The following is a 24,976-nucleotide window of genomic DNA, read 5'->3' as shown; positions in this document are numbered from 1 at the left end:
TTCAGCAGCCCTATTCCTCCTGCTAGTAGCAGACACCCTGGTGCCCTGTTACACCTCTCCCCTTCCTGGGGCATCTCCTTAGGAGCGGGGCACGGGAGTGCCCCGCGACAGTGTCCATAAATGAAAATCGGGTATGGTTTGCAGCAATTTTGTCTATATTAATAAATAGAAACATACCAGATCATTACTACCAAATGTTTTACATTAAAATGTATTTAAAATAAAGCATTTTGAATTAAGCTCTTTTACATGAAAAGTTAAACAATAAAAGCCAGCATAACAGCAATGAATGTTTTTGATATTTAACTTATATTCTTGTGTAGTCACTTAAAGTGGACTTCACTGGATTCAATGGCAATTTATTCCAGCAGCCTTTTACTTTTATGTAAAAAGCTGTGAATGGTTTTAATCATTAACTGAAAAGTACGAGGCACAAAGTACAACTCCTCTGATTTTGGGTCCTTGCTTCAGAAATATGAGCTGTCAAAAGTGATGAGCACCCACACCTCTAAAGACCCATCCACATTCATGACTGTGTGTACTGTAGGAGTGTGAAGGTTCCTAACAGGGTTTCCCTTGAGACTCGCCTGCCATGACTTGGATGTTAAGAAGAAAAGAAGGTTTCAGTGATCTTATAGGGTTAGAAAGCACTCCCTTCACTCCGTGGTTAACTTAGAATAATGGGCTTTATTTCTTTACAAGAGACTAAATTGCCACCATGGTCCCGCTAATTACCTCATTAGTGATGAGAAGGAACTCCTATGCCCACAAGCTTTTCCAATTATTTTACAACTATTATTATTTTACAATTAGTTATCTTGCCCAGGAGACACGATCCCCGCATTAAATGGCACTGTTTTTTTAAGAGCAACAACAGCCACTCTGTTGCTGCTTTTGGGCACCAGGGAAGTTTTCAGGTGCTCAGGGCTCAGAGGCCCTCCTCTTGCCCCCACTTTCTCAAAAACGGGAACCTTCTTCACTTGGGGCTCTCTTATCAGTCTATCCACCGGAGACCTGGCTTTCCCCACTCACTGGAGACACCAGATTTTAGAGTAAGTTTCCTATCTTAATTCTAAACGTTGAGTCATTCCTGTCACGGTATTCCAGGGTCTCTCCAACCCCTGCATAGTCTCCCTGTCTTCCCAGTCCTTCGTGCCTTACTCTTCCTTGTCCTTTTTCTTCTTGTGCCCGAAGGTGAATACTGTATTCCCTATCATTGTTTTTATCTTCACCATGGTGCCTTAATCACCCTATCTTGGCCCCTTTGTGCAATTCCCTTAACCTGGCGGGGTCATAGTCAGGTCACTCTTGCCTGAAATTTGTCTTAGTAACAGGGCTCCTGTCTGAGTCCCTGTTACATGTACCACTTTAGTTATTCTGGTTAAAGCAACCAGTATAGAAAAACTAGCTAACATACACTCAACAACTAAAGGGGCTTTATCCATATATGATTATATCCATGCAAAAAGCTTTACTGAAGACACACCTTAAGTGTTCAATACCACCAGACTACCCTGGATTCTAAAACACCAACATTAGAAGCCACTCATGAAAATTTACAGAATAGATTCTGAGTGTTAGAAGAATCTAAGCAGCCGCTACTCTAGAAGAACAATTTCACAGACTGAGCACAAGAAATGGTGAAAGAACGTATTTTGAAGAGTAGGAGGAGATGAGCTTCAGGGATGACAAAGAATGCAGGAAAAAAGTCACAATGCCAAAGAAGTTCTAAGAGAGGAGCAGAAGATAGAGAGTGGTTGGGGGATGGAATACTAGAGGAACAGTTACCAGAGGAAAAAAAGACAGCTGATCCACAGAGGAGAACTGTAAACTACAACACACAATTGTAGGAGGTATGAACAGGCCTTGCCATTGTGACACAACCGCATGTGGCTTTGATGATTACCCACAATGTTTTTGGAATTCCTTACTGTGACCAGTATATGTAAACAACAATCCATAGAGAAACTGTTGCATTCCATATACTCCTGTCAAGGGATTTGCGTAGAGGATATGGTGTCTAAATTCACTAACCACTTAAGGGGCTGAAATTTCATTTTTAAGGATAAGTCCATAAATAAAATGTTGCCTAGGCAATCCACATTTCAATATGATAGTTAAATCAAAAAGCAAGTCATTTTCTTAAGAAAACACATCCCACATGCTCAGCGTGTGCTTGCCACTGTAAAAACCAGTGGAACTTAAAAGAAACTCAGCATATTGCATGATTGGGTTTTTCACAGGGCGCGTCTGCACAAGACACTTTACTGCATAATAGAACAAATTACTGCATAGTTAAGTGTGCACATGCAGAACCTCATTGTGCAGTAATTTGCTTTAATCAGCAGTAAGGTATGTATAAACAGCTGACTGGGAGCAAATTTGCTTCTGGTCAGCCAGGCAGCAGGGGGTGGGAAATTGCTCCCTGTCCCCAGGAGCTACCTACTGCCAGGGTAGGCTCTTTCATCGGACCCTGGGCAGGGATGTCCCTCTGCCCCAGCAGCATGACTGAACAGGGAGAGTTCCCCACTTAGCCTGGGGCTAGCTGGGACCTGCCCCAGACCGGAACAGTTCCAAACCAGCCACAGTCTGCATGTGCAGCCTGGAGCTGGCTGGGGACTGTCCAATTTCGGTGCACATGTAGGTGCCTGCCCATGGTATGTTTACTCCAGAGCAAATTACTCTGCAGTAAATCCATCTAGCTGCATTTGCATGTGTAGATGTGCCCACAGGGGAAGAAATATGTCAGCCAATTGGATTGTTCCTTCTGGTTGAGCCTTTTTTTTTTTTAAAGGAGGCCATAAAAGTAATACAGGATTTATCTTTGTACATTTGAGATACAAGTACACTCACAAGTAACAAGAGTAATTCTGCGAAAACCAATAAAAAATATTATAGGAGTAAAATGCCACAGTGTATTTCCAGTAATTAAATATTAAAGTTTAAAATGTTTATTTAGTTTTAACTTTAGCTACATTTCTGACAGAAATAATTTAGCACCTCAACAATACAATCACTTGATGCTGATGATTCCATATGCAACATCTGCTTCAATTACTGCACTGTAAACTAACAAATATTACTTCCAATGTTTGCAATTACCTAAAATCAGCAAAGCAAAAAATATAAGTTACTGTTATTGAAAACCAAAGTTTGACCTTTTCAGCAAACCATATTTTTGGTTTATTATTTAGTAAATTTCCCCCAGAAAGAGAGGATAACCAGATATTATATACCCATATAAATGTTATTTTCTATTAGGTATCACGGACCGTTTGGCTTTAAGTGGTATTTCCAAAGCATTAGACAAATTCTTATCCAGGTACTTAAAATTGTCTTAAAGGGACGGACTATAAACACAAAAAGAATATAGGAGTATAGGTCGTAGCCATGTTGGTCTAAGGACATAGGTAGACAAGGTTCTTTGGGTAAATCTGTAATCTTTTATTAGACCAACTCAAATAGTTGGAAAAATTATTCTTACCTCGCTTTCAGGTATAAATACCCTTTGTTGGGAAGCATCTGCGGTTGGTGCGTGCTCTTCCTGGATGGAATGAATAGTAAAAAGGCCAGAGGCTGGTATGCATGCAAGAAAGGCAGTCAATGAAGATGTAAATTGAGAATGTAAATCTTGCTCTTGTAGGTATGAAAGGTAGGCCTGAATGCCATCCTGTTGTGCAATATTGAGATATAAGCTGCTAATATAAACAGTGGTTAGGAGGGTGTTGTTGGAAAGGTGGTCTATGTTTTTAAGTTTTCACAGGAAGTCTGTAGTGTCTTGGACAAAACTCGCTCTTTGTGACGAGCGGTTTTAGGATTGATTCAATGAAACCTGATATTTCCTCAGTTAGGGTTCCATGGTTGGATATGACCCGTCTGCCAGGGTTCCCTTATTTGTGGATTTTAGGCAGCACGTAAAAAGTCCCTGGGTTAGGTAGTGGGGTTAGGTAGTCTGTAGTTTTACTTCTAGTTCCGATGAAAATGATTTGATGGTATTTTTGAGTTTCAAGGTGAAAAGGGGACATAAAAAATCATGGACTAAATATAGACATTGGATTTATGACACATTATAACCTGCCTGACACCTAACTCCTCAGGTATCTCGCTACTATTTACCAAACTACATGCATTCCTCCTCCCCTCCTCCTTCTTCCTCTCCTTCTCCCCCTCCCCCCATCCAGTCTCTTACCCATTGACTGCTCAATTTACATCTTCACTGACTGCCTTTCTTGCATATATATCAGCCTCTGGCTTCTTTATTATTCATTCCATCCAGGAAGAGCAAACACCAACTGCAGATGCTTCCTCAGCCTGACAAAGGGTATTTAAACCTGAAAGCTTGCTAAGAATAATTTTTTCCAACTATTTGAATTGGTCTAATAAAAGATATCAGATTTACCCAAAGAACCTTGTCAACCAATACAGGATGTATTATAAAAGTGAATTAACTTGGTTTCTTTTTCAGTTCCAACAGTATTCTAAAGAAATGCTTTCAAATATCTATGTAGGTACCAGTGTAACTGCTGTACAATTATACATGAAACACAATGGTTCCAGTGAAATCAGCAATAAAACTTCTATTGGCTGAAATGAGACTAATAATCAAATCATCCTAAAGACATCAATTGCTCAAAAATGCAAGACCTAGGTTATTTCTTTAGAATCGCATTGTGTAAAAGGCTGGCACCAGTGCAGTCAATGGGTAAAATTCCCATCATCTTTAACAAAGCCAGGTTAACAAGCCTAGAATTTACTGGATTTGATCCTTGTCCCATAAAGATCAATCTAAGCATTTATATTCACACCATTATTCAATAGTAATTATTCAATAGTTTTATCAATTGCCTAAAAGAATATAAAATCATTACCGAAAATGTTTACAAATGAAACAAAGATGGTAACAGTATTATATAACAGAGCAGGAGTTCACTGATAAAGTGAGATCTGGATCACATGCTAAGTTAGGTGCAGAACAATAGTATGAATTAAATTATGGGCAAAGACAGAATTTTAAATCCAGGAACAAAGAATATGGGCCTCATTTCTGGCATGGGGGACTTCATCCCAAGAGGCATACCATAATGTTGGACAATCAGCTAACATGAACTTCTAGGCCAGGGCTGTGATAAAACAGGGTTTGATCCAATCCTTGCATGTATAAACAAATACATGAAAAAACAATAGGTAAATCATATTACTTCCATATTTGACTTTGGTGTAACCACTGATAGAATACTGTGCCTAATTTTGGTGTACACAAAAGACAGGTGGGATGCCGGTAAACTAGAGAGGGTTTATAAAATGTCACAGGAAGACTTCAGAGTTTGAAAAGGTTTGCCTTACAGCAAAATTCCCTAGGAGTTCAATCCATTTAGTTTAACAAACAAAAACATTAAACAATAATTGACCCTTGGACCTATTTGTCAACTGTTGTGAGAGACTTGGAATTACTTGGGGTTTTTTTAATCAATTGGATGTTTTTCTAAAAGATACAATCTAGTTTATAACTGAGTTAATGAAGGTAAATCCTGTGGTCTCTGCAGTTAGATTAGACTCCATGGCCACAGTGGCCTGGTTATGTCCTTTTAATTAGTGAAATGACCTATAAGTAAACTTCTGGATTCAGTCTCATGTCCCAAAAATATAATTAACACCAATCACCAAACTGATGCACAGCTGATATTTTTGGAAAGCTTTAAGAATAGAAATACAAAGTTTTAATTAGATATAAAACTAGTATTTGATACCACTGATTTACAAATATTATTGTATTCATTTGCCTTTACAGCATAAGGTGTGTTGAATTACTTTGTAAGATGTCATTATGAAATGACGATTCAAATTATCCAGTGAGGGTTCTTACTGCAAGTAAACCTGCTTTGTACAGAAATCATAAAGTAGTAATTACAAAAAACAGGGTAAAATATTTAGTCCAATATCATACCTGAAGTCCCCAATTTTCATTTACACTAAAACCTATTTATACCGTAATGTAAAGGTACCTTAAAGTAGAGGTGAATTAAATTTACACATACTTTCAAGCTTCCTTCATACCATTAGATTGACATAATTTACCTTATTATAAAGGTAAATTGCTGCTCAAGCACCATATTGTGGGGGCAGATTCTCAGCTCCTCTCCATCTGTGCAGTTATGAAGCTAGAGAATCTAACCCATAAAGATTTATGCAGGAAGTATAAACAAGAAAAGTGGATATAGCTTGAATCCCCACAACCTAGCGAGTCCCAGCTGCTTCATTTGGGACTAAGTGCAGACAAGGACACGTAACAGCAGCCTTACAAGGACTGGAACAGCTTCCACACAAATACAGGCGGTTTTATATTCAAATTTGTTGCATCATATCTCTCCTGAGCACAACTAAGCAATGCTGTAGGATCAGACCAATCAACAGCAGCCTAGATTTGTAGCCAGGTAGTAGGGAATAGAATTTGACCCAACACTTGCATCAGAACAGTCTTCATGTCCTAGGTAAGGCATCCAGGCATGAACTATAGCACATCATTTCAAATAGTTTAATTCACCAGTACTGTAGGTGATGAGCTGAAACACAAGAATCAAGAGTGGGGATATGGGGCATGTTTATATGGCAAGCTTACCATGCTCAGCTGCAGCACCTTCAAGTCTGTCCCATAAACCAGAAGTAGTGCATTCACATCTACCAATACTTCATGAGGGCTAGTGAGGAACAGATCACTTAGTCTGCTCACCCCCTTGTGGAGATATTAGCCACCCTGCTTCTGGTTTAGGAGGCAGGCAGTCCGGCACACCTGGTGATGTGGCTGCCTGATATGGGAGGTTTACCAGGTAGACAGAGCAATAGTATGAAGACTCACCTGTATGGAGCTAGCATAACTGTGGAGTGTCAGTGACTATATTCATTGGAATTGCATGAATGTAAATGTTTATAGCTAAGGACAAACCTAGAAATACACTTTCCATTTACATAACACATTTATATTCATATTGGAGATTATTTTCCAATACAAGTTACAAGCAGGTTTAGCAGCTTGTCTCCTCATGAAAAAGCTGGCATTTGCCTTTCAAACTGGCTTTCATTTTTTATTTGTTTGTTTTTTTGATGAAGCTTATGATCTGACATGAGATTGCAAAATCTTGTTGAAATATGTTCTGAATAAGAAATATTTCCAATAGAAATGAGGAAAACATGTATTTCTCCCATCAGAGATTACAAAAGCCATTTGGTAGTGTAGATGGGCATGCAGTTTTGGAAGCTCTACTAGCCTTCAAAATATATTAACAGCCATAATTAAAGTTACGCATGTAAGACACAAAATGTCTTTTAAGCAGGTATTTAGAGTAGGCTTTTATGACTTTGCATGCTTAATCCCCCTTCCCTCCCCCGCTTCACCTGAGGCACTGCCTGGGCCACCATCTGGCTGGAGCAAGGTGGGGAGGCAGAAAGGTGGCAGCCCCCCCATGAAGACCCCGGCTGGAGTCTTGTGGGCCATGGAGAAGGTTTAAACCACCCTCCCTCCTCTCCACCTGAGTCTGCTGGCCCACATCCCTACCCGCTCCACTCCAAGAACGAAAAGTCTAGCAGGGACTGCTGCGCCCCTGCCAGGCAAACCAGGCCATGTCCCCAGCCCAGTTTCCCACCCCTACCCCCTTGTCAGCCAGCCCTCACTGCCCCAGCTAGAGAGCAGAGGAGCAGGGTCAGCCCTGCTCTGCTCGAGCAGACAACACAGCCCAGCTCACGGCTGCAAAGTATTCTGGGATGCTGGGGGACTGGTTTAACTTGAGCCAAGAAGGGGTCTGGGACAGAAGTTTCATAAACTGGTTTGGCCTATGTCAGTTAAGTCTGATACTACATTCAACCAGGTTTATCTTAAATCAGCTTTGGCCATTTTGAAACTGGTTTATGTGCACTGAACTTCTGTTCTGTTACATGTTTAACCAGTGTCTGGTCACTTAAACCAGTTTATGTGTAGCTAATGTCCCTAGCCATAACGTTTAATGGCTGTCTGTAGATTTCTAGTAAAACAGTTTAATTTTAAACATACTATGCTACAAGACTATCATGTTTGAGAACATTTTTCTTGTTCCAGCTATCACTGCTGCCTATTATAGTATTAAGCGCACTCTACATATGCATATAAGGTAATTCTGTGACCCCCAAACACCATACCATCTAAGCTCACACGCACTTTTACTGTACTCAACCACACAATGTCCCTAAGTCCACACATGACAGGTAAGGAACTGAGACATGATTTGACCGAGGTCACACACGAAGTCTGTGATGGGGAAAGGTAAAGGCTGTGCCTATATCCCAACCATGTAACTGATCCAGGTTAGTTTCAGGGTAAAATTCTGCTCTGTTACACATATCCCTCTGATTTTAGTCACTGAGGCCCAGATCCCCTTTGATTTGATTAAAAACCCAAAGAACCCTGAAGTTCTGGACCTCTATGCAGATTTAAAGGAAGGTTGTAAAACTACACCATGTGATGCATGGAGTGAGTCCAGCAACGCAGAATCTTTTCTCTTCATGTATCCTGCACTACCTGCCAAAAAGTAATGAATCTCTTGCAGTCCTCATGTTTGTGAAAACAGAGAAATATGTGCGTTGATGCACCCCAGTATCACAAAGAGGAGGAAATGGCAGAGAGGAGACAGCTTCCTGTAAGCATGCTCACATACTACCTGCTCCTTTGGGAGTCCACCATGGCTTCGGAAGGTGCTCCTTGACACCTTAGTTCCTAGTTCTTCTTCCCCTACTTTACAAAACTCCCAATGCATTATTTTTGTGCATTTCTCTGAATATCTAAGGTGGAGTTTGAAAAATATTAATATTTTGCCCCCCACACACACTTTTTTTTGTAAACAAAAGAAAATAGTCCTTTTCCTTTTCTCAGCCTGCCACACATACATTCATCCTTGCTGCTAGAAGATTTACAGGAAACCCTAGCTATTTGCGGATTTGCGGTGCGCTCTGGTGATACGTTTACATTCAGTAAGCTTGCGAGTGGACTTAGTGCAGCCTTGGTAGATAGAATGTACAGTATTAATGAGTCCACTGTGTGATACATTAAGAAAAAACTCCATCTCCATCTCCCCCACCGCACCCTGCTGCCGACAGTGCCACCGCCGGCTGCGGGAGCTCCCAGCTTACCGCCACTGGGCTCCTGCCTCCTCTGCCACGCTCCCACCACCACTAGCTCAGCTGTGCCCCCACACCCACTGGGGGCACACACCATTTACGGGTCTCCAGCCTGTTTATCCTAGCCTATTCACAGATCCCAGTATTCACGGATTTCCCCATTTGCAGGAACGTATCCCCTGCAAATGGTGAGGGTCTCCTGTACTTCATATACTTTCAACTTTCAATAACTATTCTTGCTACAGATAGTCCCATTTACTATAGAACAATCTGATAATTATATCCTACCAACTGAATAAAGTAATAAGCTTTCTTTGAACTATTCCATCCATGTGGGCACCATCCTCATCCACGTGGGCACCAATGACCAGCTTGGAGTGCTCCCAGCTGGGTCATGAAGCGCTACAGGGATTTGGGAGCAGGGCTAAAAGGTCCGGAGGCGCAGGTGGTGTTTTCTTCAGTCCTCCCAGTCTTGGGCTACAGGCCGAGGAAAGAGAGAAAGATCCAGGTAGTTAACCAAAGACTGTGGTGCTGGTGTCATCAAGAAGGCTTTGGCTTCAGCCCGCTCTTTGGTGAGAGAGGCAGCAAGCTGCTGGGAAGGGACGGCCTCCACCTCTCTCTGCTGGGGAGGAGGCTCTTCTTAACCAGACTGGCTGACCTTCTCCACCAGGCTTTAAACTAAACCCGCTGGGGGATAGGGGGACTACTGCCACTGCTGGCCCACTGAACAACCCTTGCAAAGCCAGGAGGCCAGGGTACATAAGGGAACCCACTCCTGTCTCAGCCCTGGAATGAACTGTAGGCAACACTACGGCCCCCAAGGGGACACTTGCATGCCTATACACAAATGCCAGGAGCTTGGGAAATAAACAGGAGGAACTTGTCCTCCTCCTAAATGCAAATAACTATGATGTCATAGGGATAACGGAAATCTGGCGGGACTCCACCCATGACTGGGCCACAGGTATAGATGGCTATACCCTGTACAGGAGGGATTGAGTGGACAAAAGGGGCAGAAGTGTAGCTCTCTATGTCAAGGAAAGCTACACATCCCTGCAAGCCAACATTGGCACCCATGGCGGATGACTTGAGACCCTCTGGGTAAAAATCCATGGGGCACAGGAGATGCTATGGTGGGTTTCTACTACAGACCCCCCACCCAGCATCAAGACCTTGATGAGGAGTGCCAGGGAATTGGCTGAGGCCACACGCTACCAGTGTATGGTTGTCATGGGAGACTTCAACTACCCAGACATCTCGTGGGAGGAGCACTCAGCCAAATCCAAGAGGTTGCAAAGCTTTTTCTTGGGCATGGATGACCTCTATCCGATGCAGGAAGTCTACAGGCCAATGAGAGGTAAAGTGCTGCTCTGGGGACGACCTAATCAGTGACCTATTGATAGAAGGGAAGCTCGGTGACAGTGACCACAAGCTGATCACCTTCACCATCTGCCGTAAAGCTGGCAAGTCAGTCAGTAACACAGAAGTCCTCAACTTCAGGAAAGCTGACTTTGACGAGTTTGGGAGGCTTGTCAGTGAGGCCCTAAAGGGCCACAACTCAAAGGAGAGGGGAGCTCAAGACAAGTGGTTGCTCCTCAAGGGAGTAATCCTGGATGCGCAAGCAAGGTATCCCATCTTGGAGGAAAGACGGCAAAAGGGCACAACAACCCCCTTGGCTCTCCAGGGAACTAAAGGACCTCCTGCATCTTAAGAGGAAGACCTACAAAGGATGGAAGACTGGAACCACCACCAAGGAGGAATACTCTGCTCCGGTCCAGACCTGCAGAGAGCAAACCAGGAAAGCCAAGGCTGCGACAGAACTCCAGCTAGCTACAAATATCAAGGACAAGAAAAAGTCCTTTTTCAGATATGTAGGGAGCCGGAGGAAAAGCAAGGGTAACATTGGACCCCTGCTAAACCAGATGAGACAACTGACGATCAATGCCCATGAAAAACCAAACTTACTAAATGGGAACTTTGCATCAGTTTTTCACGAGTCCCATGGGACGCCCCTGCCCGCTGTGGGTCAGGGAATCCTGGGTGAAGGAGATTCCTTACCCTCCATCAAAGCTGACCTCATGAATACCTTGAGATGCTGGATACCTTCAAGTCAGCCAGCCTTACACCCAAGGGTACTCAAGGAGCTGGCTAGCATCATAGCTCAGCCCCTGGCACAGATCTTTGAGAACTCCCGGCGTTCTGGTGAAGTGCCTGAAGATTGAAAGAAGGCCAACGTGGTGCCTATCTTCAAGAAAGGAAGGAAAGTACATCCGGCAAACTACAGGCCCATCAGCCTGACCTCTATTCTGGGGAATGTTTTGAAAAAGGTTATCAAAGAGACCATCCTTAACAGACTAGCTGACGGCAATATCCTAAGGGATACCCAGCATGGGTTTGTTGTGGGTAGGTTTTGCTTGACCAATCTCATCTCCTTTTACAACCAGGTGACCTATCACTTGGACAAGAGGGAAGAGATTGATGTTATATATCTTTACTTTAAAAAAGCCTTTGATCTGATATCCCATGATCACCTCTTGGCAAAACTTGCTAACTGTGGCCTCGACCACACCATGATCTGCTGACTGGGGAATTGGCTCCACAGTAGGACCCAGAGGGTGGTGGCTGACAAAAGTCAATCACTGTGGTGCGCTGTGACCAGTGGGGTCCCTCAAGGCTCTGTCCTAGGGACTATACTTTTTAACATCTTCATCAATGATTTAGACATTGGTGTCAGAAGCAGACTAGCCAAGTTCGCCAACAACATTAAACTTTGGGGTAAAGCATCCACACCTGAGGACAGGAGGGTGATCCAGGCAGATCTTGACAGGCTCATGAAATGGCAGGATGAGAACCTGATGGTGTTTAACATCGAAAAATGCAAGGTTCTCCACCTTGGGAGGAAAAACCTGCAGCATGCTTATAGGCTCAGCAGTACTACACTGGTTAGCACTACAGATCAAAGGGACTTGGGGCTGATGATTGACCACAAGATGAACAAGAGCCTTCAATGTGATGCTGTGGCTAGTAAAGTGAGCAAAACGCTGGCTTGCATCCATAGATGCTTCTCAAGCAAATCCCAGGACGTCATTCTCCCCTTGTACTCGGCCTTGGTGAGGTTGCAGCTGAAGTACTGAGCCCAGTTTTGGGCTCCACAATTCAAAAAGGATGTGGAGAAGCTTGAGAGGGTGCAGAGGAGAGCTACACGCCTGATCAGAGGTCAGGAAAACAGACGTTATGATGAGAGGCTGAGAGCCATGGGACTCTTCAGCCTGGAAAAACACAGGCTCAAGGGCAGTCTTGTGACCACCTATAAGTTTATCAGGGGCATTCAGGATCTGGGGGAACATCTGTTCACCAGAGCGCCCCAAGGGATGACAAGATCGAACGGTCACAAACTCTGCCGCGACCGATTCAGGCTGGATATAAGGAAGAACTTCTTCACTGTCCGAGCCCCCAAGTTTTGGAATAGACTGCCGCTGGAGGTGGTTCAAGCACCCACTTTAAATGCCTTCAAGACACATTTGGATGTTAATCTTGCTGGGATCCTATGATCCCTGCTGATTTCCTGCCCTGGGGCAGGGGGCTGGATTCGATGATAGTTCAGGGTCCCTTCCAGCCCAAATGTCTATGAAATCTATGAAATGTTCTGTAACTATCAGAGCTACACAAACAGATGGACACACTATGGCCCAGTTCTCCTAAGGCAGATGTATGTTTCATAGAAATAAAAATATTTGAAAGAGACTTCAATATATATGTTGAATTTCCTAGTCAGTCTGTCCTATTTAATGCTATAAATACAAACTAAGATGAAAGTGTAAGCAGCCATGTGACATCATTTAAATTGAAATAGTCCGCATAAATTAAGAAATACCCATTTACTGAGTCACAGATGCTGTTGGAGCTTCACAGACTTCAAGTGGGAAAAAAAATTAAAAAAACAAGCACATTTGATTACTATGCAACTCATGCATTAGTCTGTAGTCATTGCCAGATTTGGATGTGTTGTGAAGCAGGGAAGCAAGCAGCCCTCTCATAGCAAATCTCAGAATTCACCATTAGCAGTGTTAGTGCTGAAGAATGCAATAATGGAGATGACCATGGAAAACGTAAATCCATTATACAAAGATGTGAATGCATTAAATATAATTGCATAAGCAATGGTATCATAAAACACTGATGCTACTAATGCATTCCAAAACTTGGCCTGAGGGACTGAACCTTTCAAATACACAGACAGTTTGCCCTGAAAGCTTCTCTATAAATACTTTAGCCAGTTGAACAGAAAGGTTGAAACAGAAACCCTCCCTGTACTTTATTACAGCTTATTGCAGAGACACCATTAAAACATTTTTTTTTGTAATGAGAAAAGGTGCACAAATATTTAAAAACCCAACACTGCTCATGAAAAGGAATCTAAAAACTCTGCTTTTCATCACCCCAAAAAACAATTCATAAAATTCAATTTATTTCATGTGCACATTTATTAAAATAAGAACAAAAATTAATTTAAAACTGCTTCAGATCCATAACAAATGAGAATATATGCATAAACTATCATATTTAAACAAACTGACGCTTTATAAGAAAACACTTGAAAATTATTTTTGCTCCATCTGCCTGCCAACAGAACTAGCCAAAACATGTTCATCCAACGCCACTGATTTTAGCAACCTCTGAGGTGTTGGTGCTAAATCCTGTTGTTTTTTTTTAATTGTGTGTCTATCCCTTCACATTGCAAAGATCACCTTCAAAATAGAAAGCAATCTATAAAGTTGAAAGTTGAACCAGTAATTGTTTATTCTAGAAATCAAAGGTTACTTATGAGACCTGCTAAAGCCAATCAAGGCTCTTTAGGGCTTTGTTACAGATAGCCATTGGCTTTGAAGTTTTTGAAAGATGGGATGGAATCCAGTCTGAATCTGTTTAGGAGAAGGAACCACAAAGTACTGCACAACCTCTTCCCTGCCACCTGCATCTAATCCATTTTCTCTTCTGAGCTACTAAAATAGCCTCGGGCTACTTCAAATGGGGTAACTCAATCACAGAAATCATAGGGAAGTAGGGTTAGTCTAACCATGTGCCTGAGGCAGGATCATCCCTGTTGAAACTGTTCCATACAAATCCATAATCTAATCTCTTAGTAGGGATGCACTGATAAAGATTTTTTGGGCCAATACCTATGGCCAAGTATTAAAATGAGACATATTGGCCGATACCAATCCGATTACTGATATGCAAGCCCAGCAGCTTGGAGAGCAGCATCCAGCTGGTAAGTCTATTGGGGGAAAGGGAAGGGGTGAGGGGAGGGGGGGGTAGATCAAGGCCCCCATGCTGAGGAAGGGAGTAGGGCTGGGCAGGGGCCGGGGTATGTGCAGCCCCACTGGAGAAGGGTAGGCCACAGGACAGAGAGGCAAGCAGCTCATCTGTGGGGCACGGGGAGATGGGGAATGCAGCTCCCATTGCTCTGCACATCCCCAGGAGAGACATGGGGGGCAAATGCCACCCTGACCTGTGCCTGGGCCGAGGGCAGGATGCTGCTGTGGACAGAGGCCAGGGCTGCACTATTCCCAGCAGGGGCACTGGGCCAAGGCCGTGGCTGGGGTGGGGGGCAACAGTGCTGGGAAGGGGGCCTATGATAAATTTTGGAGTGACTGTAGCCCACCTTATGGCCTCTCTCTCCCAGCACCACCACCACCTGCCCCAAGCGCAGCCCTGGCCCAACACCCCCATTGAGAAAAGCCCAGCAGTGCCCCCAGCCCCAAGTGTGGAACAGCAGCCTGCTCCCACCACACGCACAGATCCAAGGGGCATGTGCCCCCCATGCCTCCCCCAGGGATGTGCACAGCAGCAGGAGCCTTCACACCCACCCCTGGCTCCCCTAGATGAGCCACTCATGGCTCTGTCCTGTGCCCCGCCCCAACCTGGCTGGGCAGCGCCTGCCCCTGCCCCAGCCCCACTTTTTCCCTCACTATGGGGGCCTCAGTCTGTCCCCCCCATGCCACTTCCCTTTCCATCCACAGACTAACCGGCCAGATGCTGCTCTCCAAGCTGCCAGGCTCCACTCCTGGTCACGTGCATGCTGTGACTGTGCCCATTTGTGTAGCATTTATCGGCAACATTATTAGCCACATCAGCCAAAAAAGCTGACTGCCGATAATGTATATTTCCCTTTTATCAGTGCTGATATGATATGGGCCAATGTATCAATGTGCCTCTATCACTTAGTAAAACTACCCTTAGCCCTGACATAACACAAAACATAATACCTTAACCTGCCACAGGTAAAGCAGGAGGACCATAACAGGAAATGTCCTGTTGCTGCAAAAAGTTATTATTATATACTCACGAGATCCCAAGTAGAAAGCCTTGCCCTCTACTATAAAGGAAGGTAAAAAACTCAGACGAGCATGGACGTGCAGTATGTGGTGCTGCGGACCTGTCTGCAGCACCACATACTGCACATGCAGGTGTTCCCCACACTGCTACTTTGCAGCTGGGGGAGGGGTGGTTGCTCTTAACCCTGAGAGGTCCCAGGGTCAAAAAAAATCCACACCAAAAAAAAAAAAAAGCGGGGCTGTGTGGACTGCCCAAAACCAGCCAGGAGCCACACTCCACCCAGCCAGGAGCCACACTCCAGGTGCCAGCCAGGCTCCCAGCTGCAGGACCACCATGGCTGCAGCTCCCCAAGGTCCCCAGGGCTCCAGGTAAGACTGCTGGGGCCCGCACAGTTGCTGGCCCTGGCCTCCTCTACCCCACCCAGGGTAACCTGCCACATGCCAGAGCACGTGCAACTTGGGCGTCCCCTGGAGACAAAAAGCAGCACAAGTTGTGCCACTGCTATTTGTCCCCAGGGAAACAAATGTCTACGTTCATCTGGATGCAGTCCCACAGTCTATATCAATCTGACTACGAGGTAAATTCCTTCCTGACCCAAAATATGGCTATCAGTCTGATCCCAAGCAGATGGTAAGACCATCTAGCTAGGAACCTCTGGCTTTGAGTCCCTACAGGAGCGCTGACACACTCCCCAGACTTGGCTGCAGCCAACACCCAACAGAGATACCAGCTCAGCTTCTGATTAGTGGCAAAAGATTTAAGGGTGACAAAAGGAAGAGGGGCCTATGCCCTTCCTAATGCCAAGATTTAATAATGGAATCTCCTCAGAGAGGAGTGAAGAGGCAACACAGAGGACTACAGAGATAGTCAATAATTTATTTCAAAACTGACTAGAGAATTATACTTCAAACAAAAATGTTTTGAGAGAAAATGCTTCTGACCCAAAATTCCTAACCAACTCTAGTTGTTCAACTCTGAATTTAAGCAACTCTTTCTCACTAGCAGCGTGCCATCTGTAATCAGCAACAAGACATATATTAACTCTAGACCTGTTCCATATTATTAAAAGTGACTATTTACTAATTTACCATAATTAAAAGTGGAAAATAATGTTACCCTGGCTACTTATACTGCCTAAGTTCACCTTTTGCTCACTTTCAGATGTTAAACTTAAATATTCAAAACTTCTTTTAAGAGTTCAGTCCTCAATCTGGTATAAATCATTGACTTCAAATAGGCCAATTTACACTAATTAAGAGTGACATAACTGAGGGAAGAGGGAGAATAGGGGCAACTACTCTGGGAGCTGATTCGGAGGGCAGGAGCAGAGGGTGAAAAAAAAGCAGCTGCTCGTGACAGCCATGTGTTTTTGAATGCAAACAGAAAATCGCTGCTTCCATTTTGTCCTGAGCACCCAGCCGCAACCTTACATTATTGCTAATTAAATGTCTGAACCTTTACTCCAAGTCAATGATACTCAACTTCTGGCCTGGGGGCTGGATCTGACCTATGATGCTATGTCATCCAGCCCATGAGGCTCCCCATGGGTCTGGAAATCTGGCAACAGGGGAGTGGCAGCAGCTGCCAGCACTCCCCCCACTTCCAAATTTCCAGACCCATGGGGAGCTTCACAGTCCAGATGACACAGTCCCACACACCAGATCAGGCCAGCTCATGGTTGCTCTTTGGCCAGATCCAGCAAAGAGGGTCAAGCCAGTGTTCAGGGTCATGCCATGACAGGATCCAGCAGGTCAGATCATACCCACAGACTGACCCCATATACCACCACCCCATGCTGGATAAGGCCTGCGGACCAACCCCACATGGAAGATCAGGACCACAAACCAGTCCAGCACGATCCATCTAGTCCACAGGGCCAGAGAAATTGAGCACCATTACTTATAGATCATCCCAAAATACGTTCCTTTATATATACTGTAAATTTTTGCTTTGTATATTACAACAGGAAAAGTAAAAGTAATTTCTATCTTAAATTGGCTTTGCTAGACAAAGCTCCTTATTTTAAAGTCTGGATATTAAGAATTAAATATCGTATTAAATTGATAAGCAGGAATCTGCATTTTCTGTTTGCTGCAAAAAAATGTGGAAAAACACAGATTTTCAACTTTGAAGGAGAAAACCCTGAGAAGCCATGGGTTTCCCTTTGCAGGCTTGCAGAGTTCCAGCCTCCAAGGGGTTGCTTAGGGCTGGAGGGAGTGGGATGCAGCAGGCACCATGTGCACATGCACATGGCAGCCAGGCAGTGTGGCAGAAACCAGCTACTTCCAGGTGAGTCTATGGAGGCAGAGAGGAGGGACAGAGGCACAGGCGATGCAGTGGGGGCACCCCCTGATTTCTGTGCCTGGGATACAGGGCACAGGGCTGCAGTCAGCTCTGGACAGTAGCTGCCTCTGCAGCCCAGCAGGTGGGACCTGGTGCAGGAGGGAGCACCATGCTGCCATGGCCGCAAAAGTGAGGTGCCCTCTGCCTGCCTGACAGTAGTGTGGAGCACAACTCTGCACCGCAGCTGCAGCCACAACCACAACTACTGCCACACCTCACCTTGGTGGCCATGGCAATACAGCACTCCCACCCACACTAGGTCCCACCTGCTGGGCTGTGGAGGTGGCTCTTGTATGGAGCTGCTCTGGTCAGGCTGCAGCCCTGCACTCCATGCCCCGCTGTGGGTGCAGAAATCTGGGGGGGTACATGTCCTGCTGCCCCTCAATGGGTCACCTGTACCCACACACCCCCTTCCCCAAACACCTACCCCCTTCCTTACACACTGGGAGCCTGGGGCCTGGGGGCAATGGGTCAGGAGTGAGGGGCATTGGCAGGACTGGGGGGAGGCTGTGGCTTGGCAATGAGGGGCCAGGGACAGGCAATGAACGCTAGGGGCAGGGCATCAGTATATCAGGGCTGCTCAGTGCCACAAAGCAGTTGGGGTTGGGAGGGGAGGGGAGGGGAGGAGAAGACAGCCACAGCTGGACTCGCATCCTGGTGAGCAAAGGGAGACTCTGATTTTCTATGATAAAAAACCAAAATCAAATGCTAAACTATATAGGTATTTAGAATTTATTTTATTATAATGATTGAGGTACTGTTAAGCTTCCACACTGCTTTAAAATTGTAAATATATCAATAAAACACTGTGTTCTACTGATACCTATATATATAGTGGCATTTCATATTAAACACAGAAAAACATGGATTTTGAGTTTTTTAATCAGAGAACTTGGGAATTTTTTTTATCACAGAATTTGGGATTTTTAAACAGAGAAAACCAGAATCCCAGTTGATAAGTTTATCACTGTTACTGAATACCGATAAGCTTGTAAATGAAATATGAGATGATATATTAATTTAATATATAAGGCTAAAATGCATTATATTTGAGGTCTTACAATGACTCTCTGTTCTCAAACATAAATTTATTCACAGAAACTTCACTCTCAACCAGTCACCTTATTCTTTTTTGATAGCTAGCTGTAAATGTAATTAGTGGATCACTAATACAATATATGGGGGAATTAAAAAACGTACAGCTACCAATTTTCAGTAGCTCCTTGTTTTTACATTCAGTGGGGCTCCACATGGGCACAGCAATTTGCCTGCACACTATGATTTGCAGGATTGCAGCCTAAAAAAACATAGCTCTTGCAAACTGTAATTAACACTAAGATTCTTAGTGAGTAGCAATATTGGAAAATATCCAACTATACAGAGAGATATGACCAAACAAGAAAAAATGCACTACAGTATAACCTCATAAATCCGAGATTGCTCGGGACCAAGCAGTTGCCAGAAATTTGAAAACGATGGATTTTTTAAACCAGCACGGCAGCCGGTTGTAGAGCGTGGGGGGGCAAATGGTAGCAGAGGCTGGTCCCAGAGCAGTGGCCACACACAGAGTGGCGGTGCAGGTTGGCAAATGGCAGTGGCAGCCGCCGTGTGCAAGCTTCCCCCTCCACATCTGGGAGGCCGGAGGCAATGGTGGGGTGGTGGCCAGTCCCGGAACAGCAGGGGGAAGTGCCAGATTTTTGATAATTCCGGATTCTTGGTATATGGCTTTATGAGGTTACACTGTATTTCAAAATACAAAATACACAGAATACAGTCATACACATGGAAATTGTGTGCATGATATGATAGTGCTTGGGGACCCCTGTGAGGATTGGCGTCACATTGTATAAATATAGGAAGAGAGACGGACAATACTTACTGGTTTAGCGTTACATCGAGAATGAACGATAACCCAAAAGCATCAAGCTGGAAGCTGGCTCGAGCAACGTGAGTGGACTGCAATATCAAAAAGGTTAGAACAAATTAGTGTGTAGGTCCAAACTGTACCATATACATTGTTAAACATAATAAAGCCAGAAATAAATATATTTGCTAAATATCGAAGTACCATTAGCCAATCAGAATTCTTATTGAAATGGCATAACAGTGTCAAATTGTACTGAGCAAATGTATGTTTTCCTTAGGCTACTATTCTTATTATAACATCTGTTTTTATTGCAGTAGGATAACCAAAAACAAATAAAAAGAGAATAAGTGCTTTCATAATAATCTTAACTTTACAAGCCATTCTCAGAATTAGCTTCTCCAGAGAGGAATTCTCTTTGAATGGTAACCAACTGGGGTTCTACCTCTTGTATATCATCTCCACATTGAACCACAGGACCTGTAGTCCACAGTTCCTTTCTTTGGAATTCACATTCTGGGCAAGAATGTAAAACACAAGGCGGCTTTCCCTGGCTAACTGTCTAATTTACCTCTGGATCTGAGTCTGGAGGCAGGACTTCTGGAAAACAGTAATATGAAACACTCTTTTGGTTGGACTGTTGTGTTATGTTCTGTCCTCAGAGATACTGAATATTCTAAAATCCCACTGACATATAAAATTAACTGACCCTTTAGATCCTTGGAATATTCTCTATACTAAGTGTCTATATAAGGTCAAAAGAATTCTTGAATAAATTGTGGAGCCATGCGATAAGCTGCACATATCACAAACTGTTGGCTGTCTTGCTAACATCCTATGCAACAACCCGTCTCTACCAGAGCCACTTACAACACTACAAAGCCCTGAGAAGCTCCAAAGGTTGCCATTAAAAAGGAAAAAAGAAACAGGAAGAAAAAAGAGAAATAAAGAAAACAAGTAATTTTCTTTCCATTCTTTCTGGTTAAATATATCCATCTTCCATTAAACCAAGACTATACCCATTCAATCCTCCACCAAAAATAAGTGAAAAGTCCAATTTTTTGCAGACTTTTTGGCTGGAATTGGGACCTTTATTCCACAAAAAAGGGAAATTCCTAGATTTTGGAGAGAACACGGCAATTTTTCCTAGCCCTGAAAAGCCTCAAAACTGATTTTTTTCATGAAATTGCTACTTAGTCAATTTTGGATGAGTTTTATTTTTTCTTAGCATTGTGAACAAATGCAATCAAATACCAGATTTAGTACTTAAATATACATCCAATCCCTTAAAACATACAAAAGAAAATTTATCATCTTCCACAAACATTGCCCCCTTAACCCAAATCAATGTCCACAGGAGTCATGTTCTTTTCTTTGCTTTCTTTCAATTTCTGACAGTTCTTTTGTTTCCATCAATGTCAGTCTTTTTCTATATAATTATTTACCTCTTTTTTCCCTAGAAATCTGAAAAACACAAATCTTGCTATCTTATATTTGGATGAGTTTTAAATTTAAATAGTTATAACTTTTCTCTCCCTTTGAACCTTCCATACCAGTGGTGCTCAACCTATGGCCCATAGACTAGATTTGGGCCCTAAAGTGAATGAATCTGGCCTGAAGATCAGTGGGGATCATAGGTAAGCAACTCTGTCTGACCTGGCCCATTCCCTCTCTTGTGCTAGGAAACTGGTAACCTCTACAGGCCTCCCTGCTCCCCATGCCCCCACCCCTACTTCCCTCTGGCCAGGGGCAGACCCAGAAGAATTGTAGCCATGTGGTTACCCCTGCCCCTTCACCTGTGTAGTATGTGTGCAGTGAGCTCTCTCAGTTCCTGCCACAGGTCCATATATGCCATGGCCTCTCTGAGCTTACCAGCTGCTCAGCACAGGCTCTGGCCAGAGCCCTTGATTTTACACAACTCCTGAGAATCCTGGTATGAGCACCACCACCACTTTTTCCCTTTTTTCCCCTGATCCTGAATTCTTATGGGGGTGAGGTGGAGGGGGAAAATAGCAATAACATTCACCCCTAGGCTCCACAGCCACTTTTTTTTTTTTTTTTTTAATTTCCTGTCTTGGACCAAATCACCCAGATCAGCTCTAAATGCTATCGACTGAGCAAGCTCAGTTGTTTAAGTCTGCGTGGTGCTACCACCAGCAAGTGTCGTTCCTCCCAGACTCTTCAGCCTGTGGCTTCAGATACTCCCAAATCCATGGCAGACATCCTACGTGCAAGCCTAGAGGTCTGGGAGTTCAGATGCCCCCTTCTCTCAGTTGCCCCTAGTCAAAAGGTTTAAGGAGCAATCTACAGCAAAAGCCCAAGAGCAATCCCACATCATAATAAGTTGTGTAGCCGAGATCCTCGCATTTGGAGGCATTTGTAGACTCTCACCTAGCCATGTGAAACCAGGGCCTCTGACAATAGCCTGTTCCAGTCAGGTGGTTATCTAAGAAAGATCACCTCTGGTAGAAACCATGCTGGCGAGCTCAGAGAGCACAGCCAGAAGGTGCGGCTATTCCCTCCTCTCCCCAGTCCTGGATTGGTCCAAGCTTACAGCAAGCACTGCTTCACAAAGGTACACTCTTATTCTCTTTCTCTCCTCTCTGACATTGGTGGGAGGTAAAGGGAGATGGCTGTCAAAGGGGAGTGCAACTTGGTCACAATTACCCCTCCCACCACTCTAAAAAGACTGAGCTCTCCAATTTTTACTGTTAAATTCAAAGTAGCTCAGTCACCTGCATCAGATATGCTCTAAATTATGGCCAACTGCCCCTTGTTCCTGTTAGATATGGATGTCTCAGCTACACACCCTTTCTCTCAGAACTAACCCTCACATGCCCAGGGCCAATTGCTAGGATGTTGCGATCTAGGAACACACGTCATAACTGTGCCACCCAGTGATCACACTGTACAGCTGGAATCCTGACAGAGTCGGTCACGTAATCCAGTTCTGTAGCTACTGTGTGCCACTAGGGCAGCACGCAGCAGTTTGAGCCAGCTGGAGAACTGGGCCCAAAAAAACCTTATTTTTTTAAAAAATGGCAATTAAGATATTAGGACATTTATCCTAAAAATCCATTCTGCAAGATCCATTGATATATCACTTCCACAAAAATGCCTATGAGGATATCACCAAAACAGAAGTGTTCACAGAATTTTATTGAGTGTAGAAAGCAGCTGGAAGGTTGTTTGGTAAGAAAAAGGCTGTTCAGTAAACTTCTGATACAAAGTGTAAAGGAAAGTAATAATGAACATTGTTAACTATCCCAAACAAAATTTAAGTCATAAGCACACATTTTAAAAACAGTGATTTTCAGTGTTGAGAAAATAGAACGTCTTGCTAAATCTAGTGGAAGCATTAGAGAAAGCTCAGGTTGCGTCTCCTCTTTTAGATGCCTAAATACTAGCCATAGAATTTCACTAAGTGAAACATGTATCTTCTCGATGAGCTTCTATTTCAGACACTTCAAAGTAACAGGGGAATTACCTCATTCGTAGCTAAGTTCTAGTGGTTCATTTCCTCGTTAAAAATGTCCTGTACATCCAAATTCTCTTCCCCCACTCCCAATTTTGCAAATTTAGCTATTTAAGAAAATACAGTGTTACAATTTTATTAGTCAATTAATTCCAGAAATTGTAACTCTAATACTTTAAGATTATGGTGTTCTCAGGATATTAAAATTATTCTTGAAGCCTCTACTCCCTCCGCCTGCAGCAAAGCTTGTTCAAAATCTTAGTTTTGCTGTGAAATAACACTAAAATGGTGGTATCATTTTAAGTAACACTCAAGACCCTTGAATATGGAGAATATGGGAGCAAAGTTAATTTACTTAGGGTTTCCAGTGATGCCCATGCAGCACCCTTCCCTCCCACTCCCCAGTTTGTATTTCACTTTCAATCCAACCTTCTACCATTTACATGTGCAGTTCCCAGGACAAAAGGTAGGAGGGCTGAGAGAGGTCCAGATCTGGGATGATCCTCACTGAAACTGCCAGTAAAGCATGGAGTCTATCAAGACTATCTTTCCACAAATAAACATGTTGGTCTTTGTTTCTCAGCTCTAAGGCAGCAAGCGGTGTGTGCTCCTTATCTGAGTTCCTAATTCTTTCTTCTCCAGTTAGATTTGCCACTTCCTTTTTACAGCTTCTCGATGAAAATAATACAGTGGTTTAACAACTTCCTATTTAATCAACAAATACAGACACTTTCTTCTCAATCATTTTTGTTTATCCATTAGCAAATACCAATTTGTTGAGTAAACCTCTCACTTCAGCAAATTAGCCAGGCTTTCTGAGCTTGCTTACACACTAGCACCTCGCTACTGCACAAAAAAATGTATGCAGAAATAGCCATTAGCTGTACTGTATATTAATACATTTATTGAATGCAGTGAGCATTCTGGAGCATGGTATTTCATGCCCTTAACAATAAGCTAATTTACATACTATTTATGATCTGTCTACATAACATAACTGATAAATCCGAATATGTAATCAGCAATGACAGCAGCCATTGCTTAGATAATAATGAGAGTGCAGGTCTAAGAGGCATAAGGTTCTTGACTATTAAACATATTGCACCATATTGATCTTGTCTGAAAAATTTCCTCCCCAAATATATACTAGTGATGTACAATTATTATGCTAATGGATACTGCAGGTGACCCTAGACCTCCATTATTCCCCCAAAAAACTATTAAAAGGGAATTAAGTGTGTGAGTACATATCAATAATTTATGGTAGCACATATTAAACAGAAGTAGTTATCAAAAATGTTATAAACCCAGGAAACTCACCCTGAAGTTTAAACTTAAAAATAGAAAGGCAAAATTACCGCAACCAAACAACTTGAGACCTTCCCTGCTACAGAACTCCAAAACTTCAAGTATTGCTGAATAGCACTGTACATGGGCTACTGCTGAATAATTTATTTTTAGAAGTAATGGGTATATCCTCACCACTTGCTTCATTACATAAAGATCCTACTTTACTAGACAATTTAACTCTATCTTGTCTTGATGCCAGGAGGAGAAGAGCATTGTGTAAAAAAATAAATAAAATCTATTAAAGCATTACAGCATAATTGTAAGAAACAAGGGAGTTTCTTTAGTGATATAATTTATTTGACCAACTGCATAGTTGACAGAGTTGTTAGACAAGCTTTGTGATCTTCCTCTGATGGTGCGTTGTGCCCAAAGGCCTAACGTATCCCCAATTATACAGTTGGTCCAATAAAAAATATTACCAACAAAATCCCTTGCTTCTCTCATTTCCTACACAGTCACAGCTA

The 24,976-nt window shown here is 43.2% G+C and overlaps 1 protein-coding gene across 1 annotated transcript in view; it reads right to left on the bottom strand.

The window, feature by feature from the left end:
* The window catches only part of ADAM22 (ADAM metallopeptidase domain 22), a gene marked incomplete at its 5' end in the record, with an annotated part of 198,603 nt that extends 178,797 nt beyond the window's left edge, over positions 1-19,806 (bottom strand). Inside the window, one exon of the mRNA XM_019532849.1 lies at positions 19,703-19,806. Coding sequence (XP_019388394.1) covers positions 19,703-19,806 — 104 coding nt within the window. The remainder of the gene's footprint in view (positions 1-19,702) is intronic.
* Between the last annotated feature and the right edge of the window lie 5,170 nt (positions 19,807-24,976).

This window comes from Crocodylus porosus, unplaced genomic scaffold, assembly GCF_001723895.1.
Source record: "Crocodylus porosus isolate Cpor-Errol unplaced genomic scaffold, CroPor_comp1, whole genome shotgun sequence".
In the NCBI taxonomy this organism is placed as follows: Eukaryota; Metazoa; Chordata; order Crocodylia; family Crocodylidae; genus Crocodylus; species Crocodylus porosus.
This window is presented reverse-complemented; position numbering and strand designations above follow the sequence as displayed.